Source organism: Desmodus rotundus, chromosome 5 (genome assembly GCF_022682495.2).
Source record: "Desmodus rotundus isolate HL8 chromosome 5, HLdesRot8A.1, whole genome shotgun sequence".
NCBI lineage: Eukaryota > Metazoa > Chordata > Mammalia > Chiroptera > Phyllostomidae > Desmodus > Desmodus rotundus.
The window spans coordinates 66,647,183-66,667,814 of NC_071391.1; the positions used below are offsets into that span (position 1 = coordinate 66,647,183).

The 20,632-nt window shown below is 35.9% G+C and overlaps 1 protein-coding gene across 1 annotated transcript in view; it reads right to left on the minus strand.

The window, feature by feature from the left end:
• CNTN5 (contactin 5) overlaps positions 1-20,632 on the minus strand; it is a 1,123,225-nt gene that overhangs the window by 45,828 nt on the left and 1,056,765 nt on the right. Inside the window, exons 19-20 of the mRNA XM_024574613.3 lie at positions 10,476-10,546; positions 8,191-8,425 (exon numbers count right to left, since the gene is read on the minus strand). Coding sequence (XP_024430381.3) covers positions 8,191-8,425; positions 10,476-10,546 — 306 coding nt within the window. The remainder of the gene's footprint in view (positions 1-8,190; positions 8,426-10,475; positions 10,547-20,632) is intronic.

Consider the following 20,632-nt stretch of genomic DNA (forward strand, 5'->3'; position numbering starts at 1 on the left):
TTTGATATTAACCCTTATCCCTGGCAAGAGCTCAGATTTCTCAGTTGAAAATGGTGTGGGTTTTTTGTTGTTTTTGGATTTTTTTTTGGTTTTTGTTTTGTTATGTTTTTTTAGATTTAGGGACCCATATGACAAAGATAGAGTTCTAAATAAAAATTTTAAAAGTAATAATGAGGGATATCAAAGGAATTTTAAACATTTCTTGACATTTTGTCTTTTCTGATGGAAGGTGATCACACATCTATTTGGAGAGTTTATACATAGAATCAGTTGAGAGATATCAATCAAAACATCTACCCTTGTTACTGTAAAAAAAAAGTCAACAGAACAGTTTTTCAAAGGTATATGTTTGCACCGAGCAAGGATTTTCTTTCGGTAAAGCTTTCATGAAGATCACGTGCTATAATGATGTTAATCCAAAGTGCTTGGTAAATTCATATTAATCTTCACACAGAAGTTGACATTAATTCCTGCTGTGGTATAATGTATAAATTGTACCTTTATAAATTGTAATTTCTCATTCTGTCACTTTTTGAGTATCTTTTATTATTTTCTTTTGCTAATGGTTTTCCTTATTTCACTTTGCAACTGCCCATTATTTGTGCATCTGCCTCATTAAAAAAAAAAATTATGGGAAAGATTTCTACTTCTGTTTTATCCTAAAATTCAGATCAGCAGGCTTGCAACACAATTTTTTTCATTGCTTTTTAGTAGGAGTTAAGATTCTTGATTTTGCAAGGGAAGGAAAGGAAATGCTCATGTTAAGACGTGTACAACCTGATCTCCAGGATTTAGCTGCCACTTAGGGGAAACTTTCTATTTGGAAGCAGTTTGGCTTATCTTTTAAATGAATGCATTGAAAAGATTTGCGTGCCAAATGCCTCCTTTCTGCTTTTATATTCCTGAAGCAATTACATCTTTGTCAAAGAAGATTGCAGGGGGATAAATAATTTCAGAAGCACAAAATATGTGGTTTGGTGGCAGCCTTTCTATCTCTTTCCCACTCTAGAGAAAGAATGTTATTTCTCTATCAGCTTTCTGTAGCACTACACACATTTAAGTACCTCTCAAATAGAAATAAGAAAGTTTTTTTAGAAAAAGTAAAAAATAAGAAAAGTTTAAAAAAAAAGAAAAATATTCAGAAACCTATTTCCCAAACAAGTATCCTAATTTCTATTTATAAACTCTGAGGATTTTAAATCAGCGTCAGACCCAAGCTGACATTTTGCAGTTCCATTCTTGCAGGCTAAACAGTATATTTGCTTCTAATTAAATGAGGGCAAATGAATCAAATAAGAACTGAACAGTCATTTTTTAAATTTGTATCATCTTTTACATAATATCGGAAGGAGATGCACATATATATTAAAATAATACCTAAACTGGAAATTTCAGCATGTAAACTTGTAATCAGTCAGTTTACTTCAGGAAATCTCAGTATGTGCCATTTATAGCCAAGTGAACATTTTTGTGTGGCTCAAAAAGTCTACCTGTAGGCAAGGCCGAATGCCTGGACCACAGAACGTCTGCTTTGGATTGGAACCAGCTGTTATATTTAGGAATCCCATTGGAACAGTAATGGAAAGTCACAACTAGAAAGAATCTTCTAAAGACACTTGGATCAAAGCTCACAAATGGATGGCTAGTTGGTTGTAAGTCATGTTTTGTTTGCCCAAATCATGTATTAAATAAGTGGAACCTAATCAACAAAACAAACAAGTGAGCAGAATAGCACCAGAGACATGGAAATAAAGAACACAGTGACAGTAACTAGAGGGGAGGGGGATAACGAGGGAAAGAAGGGGAAGGGTCAAGTCAAGGAACATGTATAAAGGACCCAGGGACATGGACAATGGGTGGGGGGGATTGAATGTGGGAGGTGAGGAGGGGGTAGGGCAGGGGTAAGTAATGGGGGAGAATCGGGACAACTGTAATTGAACAACACTAAAAAATTAAAAAAATATTTTCAAGTGTTAAAAAATAATTTATTCCAACATATACAATAAAAGTTTCTGGCTTCTTTAGGGAAAAAGGGCAATATCAAATCTGAATTCTTGGTGTAGGTAGATGAGAATTAGCAGCTGGGATCATTGGTCACGGCATGTTCTTTTCAGTGTGCCGGAGCCCCTACTACTCCCTGTTTTATTGCACTGAGACTACTTCACTTATTCATGTTTCTTACCTGACTTCTATGATATTTTGAGTAATAAATGTATGTTTTAAATCCATGTCCTCATTTTGCACAGGAAAAATGCAACTCATCCAAACTCTGCTTTCGGCTCTGAAAGAGTCCCAACTAGAGCTCAGATCTCAAGTATTCTTTCCTCTATAGTTTTCAAATGGGTTCCAAGGAAGTGGCTGGCTCATTCCCCATCTCTCAGAGTCAGTTTTGGGGCACAGGAGAAATTTTACAGGGAACATATATAGTTCAGTCTTTTGTTGCCCAGTTACCTCCAAATAACTGATGGAGTAATAAATGGAATACAATTAAAAATAAAGCACATAGAAAGAACAAACAAAATAGATAAGCAGAAAAACCACAGGTAGTAGTGATTGCCAATTTTGAAGATATGATATGTGCCAATTCCTATTTAGATTCCTTACAGGTATTAATTAACCCTCTAACAACCCTACTGTCACTTTCAGTATTTTCAGATGTGGAAATTGAGGGGTAGAGAGATAAGCAACTGTCCCAAGGTCACACAGCTTCTAGAGAGAGGGTGGGAGAGGATTTGAACAAGGCAGTTAGGGCCTAACCACCAGGCTCTTCTCCTTCTGTGTACATATCTGTGTTATACGCACCTGGTGCTTTTCCCTTTGCTATTTTGCTCTCTCTTCTCCTTGCCCCTCCATTCTTGACTTCTCTCAAGACAATTGATGTTGGGATCTTCACCTGGGCTCTCTAAGTTTTACCAGAAATCACCAAGACCCCCATCATCTCCTATTTATCCCACCACACACTATTTGCTATATGTAATCTTATTTCATGAATTTTTTTACCTTCCCTTGAGGACATTTAAAAGAATTGCTTTTAGAGAGATAAGGGGGGAGAAGGGGGAAGAGATGATAGATAGATAGATAGATAGATAGATAGATAGATAGATAGATAGATAGTTAGATAGATAGATAGATAGATAGATAGATACATAGATAGATAGATAGATAGAGATGCAAGAGAGAAACACTGATGGACCACAGTCTCCCATGTGCCCCAACAGGGGATGGAACCCCACAACCCGGCTAACCTGCCCCTATGGGGATGAAATCAAACCCAGAACCCCTCCCCAGAACCCCTCCATCTACTGCATGATGCTCCCAATCCACACAGGCCAGGGCTTATTTCATGAAATTTTTGGTAAATTTGAATCATAACTGCACCTGTTCCTCATAGATCCTGTTACTTATATCAGGCATTTCTAAAACTCTCTTGATCTGCAAATCACAGAGGTTTCCTGCCACTCTCACTTCTGTTATACTCAGGTAATACTCAGGTAATTTGATGAAAATTCAGGAATCCATTTCTGAGATGGTACTCGCGTTATGTCTAATTGACTCAGAGGCTTAAAAAGATCTCCCACACACTTTCTTTATCTCTCTCTCTACTTATGATGATATTATCATTAGGGCATGGCTAACTTCACTCCAATCTTGGCATACGAAATAGATAGACTGATAGATTTCAGTAGCTGTTGGATTAAAAATTTTGAACAGCATTACCATGTTCGTGAATTTAGACAATGCATGTGTATTAAGTGATCTAGCAGCAGGGGTTCTCCAATAAAATGGGGGTTGTGCTCATAATATTGATTATACATCTGACTTCCCAGGAATGGTGGGCAACAACATTAATCAAAGGAGAGTTTAATAAACTCCTTCAGAGAAGGATTATGATTTCATTATTTAAAAATTCAGTGAAGACAGCTGTAGTTGAACTTTTACAGGCACTTATCCAAATGGATCATCTGGCAAAGACAGGAAATTATTTCTTGCATTTTACAACTAATATGCTGATTTATTAATTTTCAAGTTCACATAAATCCCACTGAGTTCAGTTTCAGCTAACAAGTGGTTGGGAGAATAACAGCTCATGAATGCTGGTTTTTAATTTGAGCTGTGGTAGCTCCATTTGCAAGGAAATAATTGCATATCATTTTCCGGAAATGAGGAGACATTTTTTGGTTTTAATAAAAATAAAAGTATCACAAATTTTACATACAAGGCAAAAGCCAAAAAACCTAGAAAAAGCTAAAGTGCATCACATTTAAACAAATATTTCAATCTATAATTAATCTATATTGAATTTTTTCACATTTTTCTGATAGAACTAATTGGATGCCCAGGTTCTCTCCCTTTCCAAAGCTCTAATAATGAGAATTAAATGACAAATGGATGTAAGTCTGATGAGTATTTCTAGAAGTACGGAAGTAAAAGTCAATCTGATTTTTTTCACCTTGAAAAAACATTACGTTTATCACTTCTACCATGCATTTTAAAACTGCTTATGCCAAAGCCTTGCTAGTCATTAAAAAAATTAAAATTGTTTCCAAAATGAGAGTATTATTGTATAGGATTATACCACGCCCTAGTATCTGAAGTCAAGTCAGGGGTAGAGTGCATGTAATTCTTGCTTGGTTTAAAGAGTATAGGGAATTGATGTATGTGCAGGGTGTGTAAAAGTCCTGGCAGGCAAAGTATCTCTCCTTCCAGGCTTCTGTCAGATGCTGCTTGGCACTGACAGCAATTTGGGGTTACTTCCATTGTGGAAATATTGGAAAGTTTCAAACACTCAAGGGTATTAGCAGAAGAATCATTTGGAGCTTTTCTGACAGCTCTAGGGCAACTAAAAGAAAAAAAAGACCAACCTCAATGTCACGAGTCAAAGTCACTTCCCAAATGATTTACTATATATAAGTATGTATAAATGATTAGTTCTTTTAAAAACAGATCACACTGAAGGTTTTTGCTATAGTAGTGTAATTCTCATTTGCATTTCCATAGGCTTTCTTGGGTGGAAAAGAAAAGGATGGAGGGGATAGGGAATGCACGTAAGCACTTATGGCAGTGTGCTCTGGATGTGAACGTCATTCATCATCAAAATGCCAGTGGGAAATGCGTTGAGACCTAGTACTGTAAGGTGTGTCTTGCAGTCCTTGTGCGTTGTGCTTGCCTCCAGTCTGCATGAGGTCTGCTGGCTGCATTTGATCCAGCATCGAGCATGTGTTTTCTACCTGACGTGGTGTCACCTCTAGGCATGTATCGGGCACTTCTGATATGAAAAGGAAGAACTATGTCCATAAACAGAAGAAGAAAGCCAGTCTCAATTCTCTTGTTCTTAAATTCATCTAAAATATGGATGGATTTTAAGGTGATAAACTGGTGAGCTAGGTTAATGAAAGAACAAGAGGCAGAATTTGTCGTATGGAGAAATACAGTCTCAATCAGATGTCACTTGGGCTTTGGGCGAGAGTATGGTGATGAAGGTATGCTGTGGGTCTGTACAAATGCCCACAGACACAGAGGAGAGGCATCTGCACTGGCCTGAGTACAGTAGAGTATTTTATGAGTTGATCACAGGCCTTGACTCTTTAAAAACAGTTCAATCTCAAAAATGTCTACTTATTTTCAAGCAAAGCAATTAGCCAAGTGACTAAAAAAGAGTGTTGATTTTCTTCTTTTCATTATGTAACAAAAGTGGATGTAGTATTACAGCCCATTCTGGAACAATTAAAATTTAAATGAAAATGTAAAATGTAGAATAAATTAAAATTTTAGTTTTAGGTTTGTAATGGCTTCTGGAAATGTTCTAGTTCAGGACTTCAAAATGGAGGAAGGTAAGGCTCAGTGAGATGGATGACCTGCCCAGGTCCCCAGTGTGAATGTGAGCAGGTTGAGCTCGGGCTTTGCCGACTCCAGGCAAGTGCTCTTCCTTCCCATTGCACTGCCTTTCTTAGTTGACATCATTTAATGATGTAAAACTTTACTCATATGTGCACATAAAGTTCTAAATTAGTAAGTTTAATTAGTGAACAGATACCAAGTATATTTTTGAATTTTGTCAGAACAAAGGCAGACTCTATCCAGATTTAATTTGCCTGATATTTTTCATAATTCAGTCAACCAAAATAAATGAAATGTTACTATGAAGTGTTACAGTAACAACCTCAGTGCCTTTGAAAGAAAATATGCATATTTCCTATCTAGCTTGAAAGAGAAATCTCCAAAGGCAAGTCATTTCAAGTTTAAGGAAACACAGTTTAAACAACCCTATAATTTAATTTCAAAGCAAAAGTTGACAAGGAAAGTACAAATCTGGACTTCTTAAAGGCAGCACTAGTGTTACCATATAAAACACGCGCACAAACTCCTCAAATTCTTCTCATGTAACCTTTGGGGCTATGGGCTTGACGATCAGATTGAAGAAATTTTAAAGCAACAGAAAAAGTAAGCACTTCCTGAATAAAACATGTACTTCAAATAGATTCTTGGTACAACATAAAACAAAAAATATTACATATTTTATACAGTAATATAGTATAATAAATATAATGTAATATAAACAAATATAAATATATATAAACAAATTATATTTATTTATATAAACAAATAAAATATTATATATTTTCTGGATGAGATAGTACAGGGTAGGTTGAAAGTGTGAGTTTTGGAGTCATATAGACCTGGGTTCAAATCCCAGGTTTTGCCACTTAACTGCAGTTACTTACAACCCTGCCACTCCCTGGTACCAATTTCAGCATGTTATTTGATCTCTCTGAGCCTCAGTTTCCTAAAAAGTACATTGGAGCTTGAGATTCTTGCCGCAGATTTGGTTGTTGGAGTTCATATAACTAATACGATGCGCCATCTTTGTATGAAAACACACCAGAGACTTGAGACGCTAAATGCTTGTGTAGCTCATCATGACGTCTATAGTTCCTTATTGTCACTTGTTCTTCACTTTCCTGGTCATTCTTACTCTAGGGTAAGCTGTCTGCCTTGGCTTCAAAATTTGGCATTATGTTATATAAATACAAGGCGGCTTGCACTGAAAAACTACATTTTATGTAAATCACACACTACTTCAATATTCAAACAGCCTTATTTATGTCTCCCCTACAAACTCCAGTACCAAAAGATAAGAATTCTCTGTAGCTTTTAAGGTCACCAATGTGGGCACAAAAGAAGTAGAAAGGTCAGTTTATAAAGACAATAATTATTTGGAAGATCTAGTAAGTGCTTTCGGTGGAACATTTTCTCAGTCATTTGTCAAATTCAGGGCATGTAATGCATTATTTTTACTCTTAGGGCCAATTGAAATGTTGCACTTGAATAAAAGGATGAAGAAGAAAAGCTGATTTTAGAGGGGCGATCTCTCAGAAAATTGGATTTTTGTTTTAAAACTTAACAAAACCCAGGATTTTGATGTAGGAAGCTGAGTAATGGGTGTCCTGCCTACAAGGTCCTGCTTACATAGGAGTTTGATATGGAGAATCACATGAGCTTGTGCAGATGAAGGCAGTGTGCTACAGGAAAATCAAGGATTGAGTCACTGCACAGACCTGCTTTTATTCCCAATTACAAGCTGTGTAACCTTTAACTTTCTTGAACTTGAATTTTTCTTTCTCTACAAAGAGGATAACAATGCCTATGAGGCAGCATTGTCAAGAGGATTGAAAGATGTCACATGTGAGAATCTTCCAACAGGAAGTCTCATCTGAAACTCCTTTGTTAGTACAATGTAGTGTGTATGAGTTTAGTAATAAATATTTATTGGTCACACAAATGGGACCTTCATTAAATTTATTTCATACACATTTAAATTTAATGGGTTAAAATATAAAACTATCTGAATTTCAAACCAAAAAAGCTTGATAAGACGTCCATCCAGAGAGTAGAATATGCTACAGCCATCACTAGTATTGTTATTATCATGGAAAGATAGTTGCCATATACCCATTAGGGAGTGAAAAACATGAAGCGATGTATATGAAATGATCAATTTTTTAAATAAAAATAATTTGGAAAAATATCTGAAAAATGTATATAAAAAGTATAGTGGGACAATAGGTGAGTTTTATTTTCCTTTTGTTGTAACTTTGTCTTCTAGTAATTTGTACAATAATGTCTCATTCATATAACAAAATAAAATATTTGTGTATTTTGAATCAAAATAATAAGGATAAAGAAACTAACCTCCTTCAGCTGAACATATGACCACAATTTGACTGAAAGGTCCATCCCCTTTATTGTTATAAACGCCAACTTTAACTTCAAAGGGAGTAAGAGGAGGCACACTCTCATCTCGATAAATGAATTTTGAAGCTTCCGATGATGTCACCATTTTCTCTTTCCAGCCACGTGTTCCATTGGGCCTGAAAGCCACAATATAGCCGAAGCCTTCCCCATTCTGAAACTCTTCAGATACTGGCTAAAGAAGAAAAATGCAATTAATTATCAGCAAAATAACAGATTAAAAACTCACTTCTTCCAAAACTTTACATTTTTAAAAAATATGGATAACTAGAGAAAAGGAGACTCAAATCTTTATACTCCCTTACAAGCCAGCATAGCATAATCACTTGGCAGTCATTGGAAATTTAAAAGGTTTTAAAGGTAAAGGATGAAAAATTAAATGATACTAGGTGGTATTTAAGGAAAGTGCCAAGAGTACGGAAAACTCCTGAAGTGAAACAAATTTGTTCCAATTAGTCCGGTATATGAAATGAAGGTCTTTGGGTTCCACACTAGATGTGAACATGTTGGGGAAAATGTCACATGGTCTGGTGGCCGGGAAAACCTTGTCACTAGTAATGCTCTGTGGGACCCCTTGTTCAGAAAATCTAGGTGACATTAATGTAAGACTTTTCTACTACTGATTCTTTTTTTAATTGCTTTAGTGCTGTTCTAACATATGTAAAATGGAAAATAATATTTGTTCAAGAATCTTCCTGTATGATACTGCTTACATTTAAGTTTGTTAAATGGGCATCAGTGGCACAACATAAAGCAGTTACCAGCCCAGCTCAATGCTTGACACATTGAAGATACTCAATACATATTTGCTAAACATTTTTTCTTTTGAATTTTGATTTGAGGAAAAATTGTGTATTGAGTGGAATAAAAGAGACAAAGACTATAAAATCAAAGTACAATAGGCTGAACTTTATATTCCCCCCAAGTTTATGTGATGAAATCCTAACCTGCACTGTGATGCTATTAGAAGATAAGCCTTTGTTGGGTGATTTGGTTTTGAGGGAAGAGCCTTCCTAAATGGGATTAGTGGTCTCACAGAAGAGACTTGTGAGCTTTCTCTCCGCTACGTGAGGACACAGGAAGAAAATGGCTGTCTGTGAACCAGGAATCAGGCCCTCACCAGACCTGAACCTGCCTTGTTGTGGACTTCCAGCTGCCAGAACTGGGAGAAGTACATTTCTGTCACTTATAAGCCACCCAGTCTATGCAATTTCTGTCATAGCAGCCTGAGCTGACTTGGACACAAAACTGGTACAGGGAAGACAATTCCATTTAGACAGACTGGATCTAAAAGAATTTCAGGTGCCGGGAAGTACCTCTATAGAAATTAAAAAAAAAAAAAGACAAAACTTTTTACTGAAGAAAAGGGGAATAAACATAAAAATAGCACAGAGGATGTGCTCATGAAAAATTTCTTATTAGGAAAAGAAGTTTTTTAGTTCATTTTATCATTGTTCTCAAAGACTGTCAGGAATTTGTTTAGTTTTTTCCAGTAGACATTTTCATTTAAATTCCATTTCCACATTCTAAGGCATAGTTTTGTGAACTACATAACTGTATCAAGTAATAAGGTAATTTATCATCAAAAAAGCAAAGTGGCTTCATGAAAAATAAATGTATCTCTCACACTTCTTTCCTTTGACAAGAAACGTTAGAGATCATATGGCGAGGGAGACAAAAGAGCGTATGTTTTGTAATCAAAGTCGCAATGCCACTACTTTTCAGAGAAGGTAGTTAAACCCTGCCTCAGTTTCACAGCTTTTAATGCAAGAAAAATTTCCCCACTAATATAATTGTTGTATGAGGTAAATAATGTAACCAAGGTGCCATGCCACAGATTCAAAGGTGGTCAGTTCCTTCCTCCTCAATGGTTTTAGTCTCCAAATTAAGTCACTACTTAATTGTGAAATAGTTAAATATCAAGCTAAACCAAACAAACCTCTGAAGTAATATAGAAGGGGGGGTATTTTAACTATTCAAACTTTATTCTGAGCTAGCCTATATGACAGGAGGGCATTCCACAGACTCGGAGAAAAGTCAGCAGGGGCCTGGAATGAACATGAGGAAGGACCGTATCTATCGGAGTAATGGCATGCTCAAAAAGTTTCTTCACCTAAGTTAAAGAGATATTCCTAGTCTCTCCATACCAACTGCAGATACTAGATATGTAGCTTTATTTCCTAAGAGATCAGTAAGTTCTGACATGTGAATATAGGCGTTCTTACCTCCCAGGCAATGACTAACTCGTGCCTTCTTCCGCTTCTCCCACTTACGTTGGTGGGTGCTATCTTTGGAACTGTGGATAAAAACAGGCAGAGACTGAATAATAAACAGATGTATAACTTAAATGTTTGAATTCAGAGTGATGATATTCAGTATTAAAGCAAGATGTTTGTCAGGTGCTCTGCTTTCAAATCTACAAGTGATGTATTTTTTCATGGCCACATATTGTATGCCAAACCACTCCTCCTGTAAATGCTCTGTGATATTAAAGTCTAAGTTATAATGGACACTATAGTTAAGGGCATCTACTAATGGTTAGTTAGATTTTGTCTGAAAAATTTTCTCCTTTTTCGTAGTGTGATTCTTTTGTGTGGATTTAGGGCTTCAAGACTCCCTGGAAAATCCAGGCTGCCATTAGCATCACTGCTTTATGAGAGGGGCCTAAAGAGCTCTACAGAAATCTTAGTGATACTCCCATGGAGTAAAACTTATTTAAATAAATACACATTTAAAAAATATCTAAGGATGAATATCTCTGCAAACTGCAAAATATATAAGCACCCGGTGAAACTTTTTCAAATAAATATTAAAATAATAAGTATGTCAAAGAAATAAATTTCTCCTTCACTGCACCAAACCACAAAATCCGCAGTTGAAAGGAAACATTTTCAAATGAAGAACTGTTAAATGAAAGAAACTATTAAAAGAAATCATTTTCCAGGCTATGAGCCTGTATTAGCAATTTTACACTTCAGCATTGGATTTATGCCCCAGAATATAGTTTTTAAACAACACTGATACTCATAAATAATAAATTCACTCCCATGTATTACATACCTCTCTGAAAGGCCATTAATTACTGGGAGATATTCACACAGCATTTTATATATCAGAGAAACTTATGCAGAATTTATATTCTACTAGAAGAAAAAATTCTCCTTCAGCCAGGGAGGGAGAAGAGAAAACTGTGAATATATAATTGGCTCCACTGAGATAAATAAACTTAATTTGCTGAGGTCCAAACTTCAGCGTCCCTGGGCACTTTCCTGCATGAACAGGGGCTGTTTTCTCTTGCTCACGCCCACACAGAAGGGTGCACACAACAGCTGCACCGGTCTTTTTCACAGTTACAACTGTACTAAAGATTACACATCTGTGGAGCTCACTCTCATAAATTCCCTCAGAATTGCATGGAATTGGATACCCTATTTGTCTACCATTCAAGAAATCATAAGGAATTCAAATGAGAAAAAATTGGTGGTGTTATCTATAGCAGTAACTGTGAATGTCCTGTTTATATGAACACAAGCAAATCATTTAATGAGATTTTTGGTAATAATAATTTTTGCCACATATAACAATCTGTGACATATCAGTGTGCCTTGCCACCATGTCCCAAAACGGTGTTATATAGGACTAATTCTAAACTCCTTTTCAAGTGGATGGTTTGAGTAAGGCACACAGGAGGGGAGCTGATTTAACTGTATGTGTAAAAGGGTAGAGATACAAGGTTCCAAATATTCCCTCAGTGGCTAATCTCAGAGTTCTAAATATCGTGACCATTAATGAGTGGTCAAATAAATACTGGGAAGAGGTTAATTCGTTATCAATATTATAGCATCATGGCTTCTCTTAGTACCATTTGTTTGTTTAAGGAAAACATTGTACTCTGCACCCTTTGCCCCCACAAGGTTCACATTAACCTCTGACAACTAGTAGCCAAATAACATTACAGGTACTATGTATAAGAACCACCTACTGTGTCTATTCCATCAAAATGGCTAAGACTATACTTAATTTAGGACTTTGAATCTCTTCTTTGAGGCCACCATCCTGGATTTTGGGTTATGCGTTTTGTGGAAAGACTAGGCACTGACGATCCTTTCTTATTTTATTCATCCATCAAACATCATGTAAAAAGAGGATGTGAGGAACCTCCAGGTCAGAATTGTACAGTAGGCGTGGGTTCTCCAGTGGGCATCTCTTGGAGCTTGTTTCGCAGACGAGTAGAATGAAATACAAGTGAATATTTGATGTTGAAACTTTCATCTAAAGCTTGATAGTAGTGTTCCACAGTTCATCAATGCTTATATTTTGAGAAAACATATTTAGATTTCTCAAAAGTGTTAACTTTTTGAGTAAAAAAATTAAAAAGAAACTGGTGAAAATCTTGATGAAAATTTCCTCTTTGAAGTAAACAAGAAAGTAAAATAAAACTTTGTATGATTTGACTTGTTTCTGTGGGTAATTTCTATGTTGATTATACATAAATAACCCAGATTGCACAAAATTTCTTTTATCATTTGAAATCAGTCTTTGAGGTTTTTCTATTCCTGCTAATTTCTTTTCAAGAGAAGATATCACATACTTAAGTTAATGTAAAGAAATAAGATATTCTCTTTCTCATGCTACCTCCAATTTTAATTTACATTAAATTAAACAAAAAAGCATTATAGTTCATTGTGTATTAGTAGTGTACATGTATAAAAAATAACTATTCTTAAATAAAAACAACCTAAGCGTCCATCGACTGATGAATAGATGAAGAAAATGTGATATGTGTATGTATGTACCTATATAAAATGAAATATTATTCGGCCATAAAAGGAAGAAAATGCTGCCACTTGTAACAACATGATGCACCTTGAAGAAATCATACTAAGTAAAATAAGTTTGACAGAAAGACAAACACACATGGAATCTAAACAACCCAAGCACAGATTGGTGGTTCCCAGAGGTGGGGAGTGGGGGGTACAGAAAATGGGCGAAGGTGATCAGAAGCTGTAGATGTGCAGTTATAAGATAAATAAGTCACGGAGATGTAACGCACAGCGTGGTGACTGTGGTTGCCCATAGTGCACTCTCCGTCTGGAAGCTGCTAAGAGAGTAGGTATGAAAAGTTCTCATCTCAGATGAAATTTTTAACTATGTACGTGATGGATGTTAACTAAACCTATTGTGCTAATCTTTTTACAATATACTCATATACATGTATCAAATCCTGGAGTTGTAAACCATACACTGATACATTCTCTGTCAATTATATATCAGTAAGACTGTAAAAACAAACAGAAAAAACAAGGCGTGAATAGCTGCACCTCAGAAATTATATTTTCCTCTCAGGATCACGATGTGTGAAACGGGCACTCTAATTCTAACTGGCTTAAACTTGCTCATATGTGCAGGGGGACAGCGGGACCCACACTCATTCATTTTCAAGTTGGTGACCCGCAGTTTCATTTCCGCAGTCCATGCTTTGGGCTCTACTGATTTTAATTATGTACTTTTATTTCTAAATCAACACATTTATGACATATACACATTTCACTTAATTTTTTAGTCATATTGGTGTAAAAGTTCTATAATTCTTGTCAGAAATATAATATTAATATAATCAAACATCTAATAAATGCTTTCATTGAGTTCAGGGAAACATACATGAACTTAAAAACCGAATATATTTTCAATGTAATTAATGAAACCTCATTTGGACTTAAGCAGCTAGATGCTTTTCTCCCTTAGTCGTCTTCTGATAAATGTCCTGAGTTTATTATCTTAGAGAATCAACTCACATGCATGACTAACAGATTAAACTTTGATTCTCCTACATTTCTTTCTGAGAAATGCTCTTCCATGAACAGATAAGGTACTGAATATTTTTTCCTGCAAGCTGAAAATGTTCATTCATCTGTCTTAGTGCCTTCCCTGGCATGTTGAAATATAGACTATTATTTCTTTTTACTGCATACATTGGAAATATTGTTGTAAATACTCAGAGTGACCAAAATGTGGTGTACTACTTTAGTTTAAGCATGCATGAATTTAAGCCTGAATCTCAAAGAACTCTAAGTATAAGAGTTTTAGCAAAATCAGTCACACTAACAACATGCTTTAATTACCATGGCAAAACATAACCAGAGACATTGAAATTAGGAACAAACTGACAGTAACCAGAGGGGAGGTGGGAGGGGAATAACAGTGGAAAGAAAGGAAAGGGTCATCAAAAACCGTGTATAAAGGACCTAAGGACAAAGTCAAAGAGGGATAGGATTGAGGTGGGGGTAGGTAGGGTGGGGAAAAATGGTAGTGGGAAAATGGAGACAACTATATTTGAACATTAATAAAAAGTGATAACAATTCAAATAAGTTATTTAAGTAAACAAAAGAAGGCAGAATATAATTATTTGCCAGTGTCTCTTTTTCCCTAAATAACTTCCAGCATCTACTACATTATATGTTTAGATGGCTCTTTATATAACACAGCTTTATTAGAGCCGTGGGGAGGCAATGTAATATAGGGGTTTAGTGGTAATCCAGTGAGTGGTTTGGAAAGAAAGTTATAGATGAGTAGAAAGAAGGAAGAGGTTTGTTCATACACTAAAGGGGGGAGTAAAGTGGGAAATTCAAAAACTTCTTTTCCCTACCTGAGTCAAAGTACATGGCGCATTAATATTTTAGTTAGCCGATTATCACTGAAGCTTACTTTACAGATAGATTTAAATTTAAAGAGTTTCCAACATAAAAAATACCAGTGGTGTTTCCTAAAGAGTGCAAAGAATGCTTCTAAGCCTTTGACAACGTAAGTACAGTGGCAGGCACAAATGGCAAAAGAGTTCTTGTGGGAGCAAGAGAGATCTGGGCTCGAATCCCGCTTCCACTATTCCGGATGGCTGGCTGGAAATATTTCTTAACTTCTTTGCCCTTTAGTTGCCTCATGGAGATAATGATGTTACCTGAATTTTCAAGTCATTTTCATAATTATTTATCATAATGTCTGTAACTATAATGTATACTTATTACCTAATGTTACTATCTACTTAGATTTGAAAGAGAGAAAGTAGTGAAGTCTTGTAAGGTAAGCACTAAAAGTTCGACATGAATCTATTGCCACGTGATCTGGAAATAGAATAAATATCCTTTTGGAAATCTGTATAATATTGTTCTGATAGTTCCATAGGAATTGTGCTTTCAGTTTTGGCTCAGCTAGTTTTAATTTGGAAATCCAGGCAGTATGAAAATTTTGGTTTGCAAAACAGATTGTTAGGATTTAGGGGATGTACAATTTCTCTGATTTATGAGCCTTCTCATGAATGACAATAGTTCTATAAAATAAGAATAAACACTCCTTGCTTTAGAGAGTTAGTATGAGAATTAAGTGACATAATGAAAGGCAAGTGGTTAGCAAAGGGCCTGGGACATGGCTCATGATTTAGGACTGGCGTGTGGTATTACAGGGACTAGAAAGTTAGGAAGTGACAAACTTAAGTGTCTCACGCTTACTCCTGGGTTAATAACCTCTCATTCTCCTTTTATCTTTCATGCTTAAATCTTCTACTGTACTTCCATGACCTTATTCTTTATTATTAAAAGACATACCTAACAACTAGTCAAGTTGCTGTCAGAGAAGAATTTGTTAAAGTTACCATCTTTGCTTGCACGGTGCCTGTAAAACTGGAGATCTAGTTTTTGTATACATTTTGCAGAAAAGACTTGCCTGGACCGAAGTCATTTTATGATTTGAAGTACTGTCTGCTTTATGAGCTATGCTGTCTTCTTCTTTTTTCCTAATTATTGCGATTTGGTCTTAGAGGCTGCTTGACGTGATTTTTGTCTTCTTTAATATTACTAAGAACCATTTCTTTTATTTACTGTAATTATATTATTCATTAGGTTCAAGAAAGCTGTACTGCTCATTAATAGTATTTCATTTTAGAATTTCTCAATTATTTCATCAGAATGCTTTACATTTTTGATATAGTATTTTTCTTAGAAACATAGCGTGGAGTGACCTTAAAAAAAACCCCATAAATAGCCTTATGCTTTTTCTCTGTACACACCAGTGCCCGATAACTGTAGTTTTAATTTCCCCCTATAAATAATTCTGCCCGAGTCTAATTTGGTTTGCCTTTCAAAGTCCCACTAAGTGTCATTTACAAGGCATATCCACACACCCCTAGAGAAAAGGAATTTATCTCATATTACAATAATATTTTATTGTGTTCTTTCCATAACTTTTGAGCACAGAGAAATTTCCTAAGAAATTATCATGGACAAGCATAGTGAAGATACAAATATGAATAAAGCAAGATCCTTGCGGAAGTAGGAAGATAATGTACAGCACTAAAGAAATTGTAGTAGGAAGTTAAATGAGTCTTCTCTGCACTGGGGATGAATCACATATAACTTCATGTGCTAAAGCAAGGTGTGCTAGATGAAACCATAGAATTGCTAAGAAATAGAGAAAAAGTTTTTCATGGCTCTTTCCCATTACCTCCCTCCAGCTCATATACATATGATTTTAGCACAAGGGATGTTTTGAAGAAGTTGTCAGTGTAGCAGATGGATGTGCTGTGGCAGCTCCCTCCACCCGATCGGTAGTCAGTAGAAGAGAAGTGGGAGCGTCGTTTCCCCTCAAGCTAAGTGAGGAGAGGAGTGAGACAACCGCTGTAGAGAGTACAGATGCTCACTCCTCACATACCAGCTGATGCTTCAGAATTTGGTATGATGGCCCATCCCCACACAATATCACTAGAGCGGAGAGCAAGTTAATTTTTGAGAACGCTGTGTATTTCTAGAACTGGCAGCACAAGAATGTGAAATAATTACTGTGACCCGAGTGGACATTATGGGAGGTGGGCTTGAATAGGCTTGTTGGGATCACACCCAATAGGGCTGCATGCTAGGGGACAGGAGAGTCTCCAAAGTTCACGATGCATCTGAAAGAAAGAAGCATCAGGTGGACAAATGCCATCACATGGACCACTCAATGACATGTGAGAACTACAAATTCTACCACCTAAGTGGTATGTCCTTGTCTTTTTGTCTGAGTTGGAAAGTTGCAGAGCAACAGTTAGAAGGTGGGGGAAGGAAGTGGAAAAGAAAAAAAAAAAGGTAAATCCATTTGGGTCAAACCTGGGCTGGGGTGGAGGGAGAAAAACATGGCATTGGAAGTTAAAGTTTTTATTTAAAGAAAAATAAAACATTTTAAAACCTGAGAGTGAGACTGCCCTAGTACCTAAACATGCCTTGGATATAGGTGAGGCTGAAGCCAGAAATCAGACGGAGCAAGTTGGAAAGCCATGGGAAGAGAAAAAGAAAACTGGCTGTGTTTAAACTCCACAGAGCTCAGGCTGTTTAGTACACCAGTCATACAACAATGTTATAGTGCAGAAAGTGTTAAGGCTAGGAAAACTTTTCATCTGTCTGTTTACTTGAAACTCATATTCATCTGGCTGAACATTAATCTCTTAAATGTAGCAAAAATATTTTTCCTTTTGTGGCCAGAAATATGTGTGTGACATTTTCCATTTCTCTGTCAAAGGAGAAGGTGTAAGACAGAATACAGGGTACTAAGCAACTTGAAAACTAGTTGAATGTGGAACAAACTTTTTTTTAAGAATGATGTTTCATATGACACCTCTTTTCTCTGCTCCTTTTGTCTTGTCTGTGCTTTCAGAACCAAAGAAAATGTCTACTTGTTGGGACAATATCACAATCCACTTACTGAATGAGACCCTAGAAAGGCCAGACATAGGGAGTTAGAGGAGAGGCCTTTTCTGAACTATGCACCAGGCTCTGAAAGGTTCTCGACTCCCAGGCCATTCGGGTGGGTTGAGTCACCGCCGGACGGCACACAGCCTGCAGCAGGGACTTCTCACCGGAGGAGCCAGCCGCGCCAACACACTAGATGACGCTAACTGTATCGACAAACCTACGTTTAACCTGAAAATGTTTTTTCAACCTGATAAAAGCAACTTATGCATAATGCCTATGGTTTTTCACTTAATAAAGTAATAACTCAATAAAAATCAATGATAATAATAAGTGGCTAATATTAAACATTTACCATGTGCCCCAGACACTATGCTAAGATCTTTACATGCCTTATCTTATTTAACACAATGACCCAGGGAGGGAGGTAGTGCTAATATCCCCATTTTATAACTGAGCAAATTGAACCTCGAAACCACGTATGTATCTCACCTACGTTCTTTGCTAATAAGTGGCAGAGAAGAACATGAATCCAGATTTCCTTGCCTCCAAAACTCAAACTTTTAATTACAGGTACATAAAATTCATCATGATTTAAAATTAAAATTGCAAATATTGAGATCTATACCAAAAGCTTTAATAATAATAAAAATTTCATACTACAGAGGAGACCAAACCTTTGTAAATTATAGGTCACATTGTTATAATTCTATTTTTTCTCCTTTTCATTTCAATTATTATGTTATAAATACATAACTTACAGAATATTAAAGTTTAATTAAGTGAGACAATTGTTTCTGTATTCATTTTTATATATCTTTTCATTTCTACTATAGCATGTATTTCAAATTCATATCCTAAAATATGTTTTTCCCTCGAGTGTCATCTTTTCAAACAACAGAGAAAGCATTTCCAGTATGAAACTGAAATTTGTATACTGTTTGATGATGTAACACGTTTCCAAAATAAAACACAGGGATATCTATCATCTAGCTATCTAAAACTTGTAATAAAATTGAACTATAAATAAATAAGTATAAATGTGCATTAAAATAAAATATATTTATATTACTATTTTGACATCTTAATAAATAGAAAGTCAGACTGCACCAATTTATTTTATATTTATTGACTACTATCAGTGTTTTGATGACTGGAAAATTCAAAATACATCTGAGAGGAAATTGCAAAGAAAAGGTAACTTTTTGAGTGTGGGAAAGGAGTAATTTTAAGGCAACAATATCTTACTAAAGCTGCTTTGGGATTTAGAATATTCTAGTTAATAAGATAATTTTAAAGGGACATAAAGTTTCCAACTCTATATCCCGAACGTGAGACTTTTCTCCGCCAAGCAGCTCTGTTGATTTTCAAAGTTTACGTGGTCCATTAGAACAGGATCATCTTTTCAAATACAGGACATGTGCTTAATAGAGGCAGAGTGCGTCGCCTGAGAGAACATCTCAGGATATTGGTGTCGCTTTTAATCTGCGCTGCCTGACAAAACAGGCACAAAACTCAATACCTGGTTCAACACCATTAGTACCTCTAACCCTGCGTGGTTCCAAATCACAGGAAACATAAAGTAGGCGGCACAAGCCTGCTCAACGTACTTTCAAAGGAGAGCATTTCATGCATTTTTCATGCTATTTCTCTTCTCTCCCATAAGATTTTAATGGACTAAAGAATGTCGTATATAAAACTAGATAAACTAGAGAGACAGGAGCTGTGTGATTAAGGTAGAGGCAGAAACAGATGAGGGAGAAAACTTAAAATGCATCATCTGAATACATTTGAGCTAGAAAAGTAAAAGTATTTTTTACTAACATGCTTTTTAATAGCATGAGGAGACTGATACTATAAAAAGTCTCAAAGGAGTCTTTATCCCAAACAGATTATTTATTTTTGAAATGAATATTTATGGAGAGCCTCTGAATTAAGCAGTAATCTTTGCCTTTGTTTAAACACAATTAACAATATGCAAAATGAGTCAGGGCTTTTTAGAAATTATATATGCATAAGCACTAATATTCGCAGTTATTTCACTATCTGCACAGTGAGTTCATAAAATGAAGACCGACTATCTGTTACGCTCTCAATTAATGAACACCTGTGTGCAGTGGAAGCGTGGCTGACTTTCTGAATGCACGAAAACCCAACCAGGCAGTTAAAGTTCACTTAAAACTCAAACTATTGGAAAAGTAGTGGGAAAAACAACTTGTCATAGGAAAATCACAAAAGCAGAATAGTTGGATTTTCCGTGAATGAATCTTTCCCAACCTATTTAGGCTACCTCATCTCTTATTTTCTTGTTTGCTTAATTTTTACATGGAAAGAATTTGAGTATCTTTTGTACGGTTATTCACACTTAATGCAATAAGTTGAGCATTTGGGATTTTTTTCTTTTCTGTTTTTCTTTTGTAAAAAGAACCACTGTGTTTTAGAGAAAAATTGTTTAAAGGGCAAAACTGAGTGTGCTTTAGAGAGTCAACTCTTTTGATCACTTATTTCAATTATTATAAGCTTTGTCTAATCTGTAAGAAGTCACACATTACATTTTTTGGTTCAATTCTGTAGCTGTAGCATAAAATGGACACAGTTAACTCTTAGTTTTCTATGTACATATGTCTCTGACCCCAGTTCTTGTGGGCTTAGGGACATATAAAGGGAA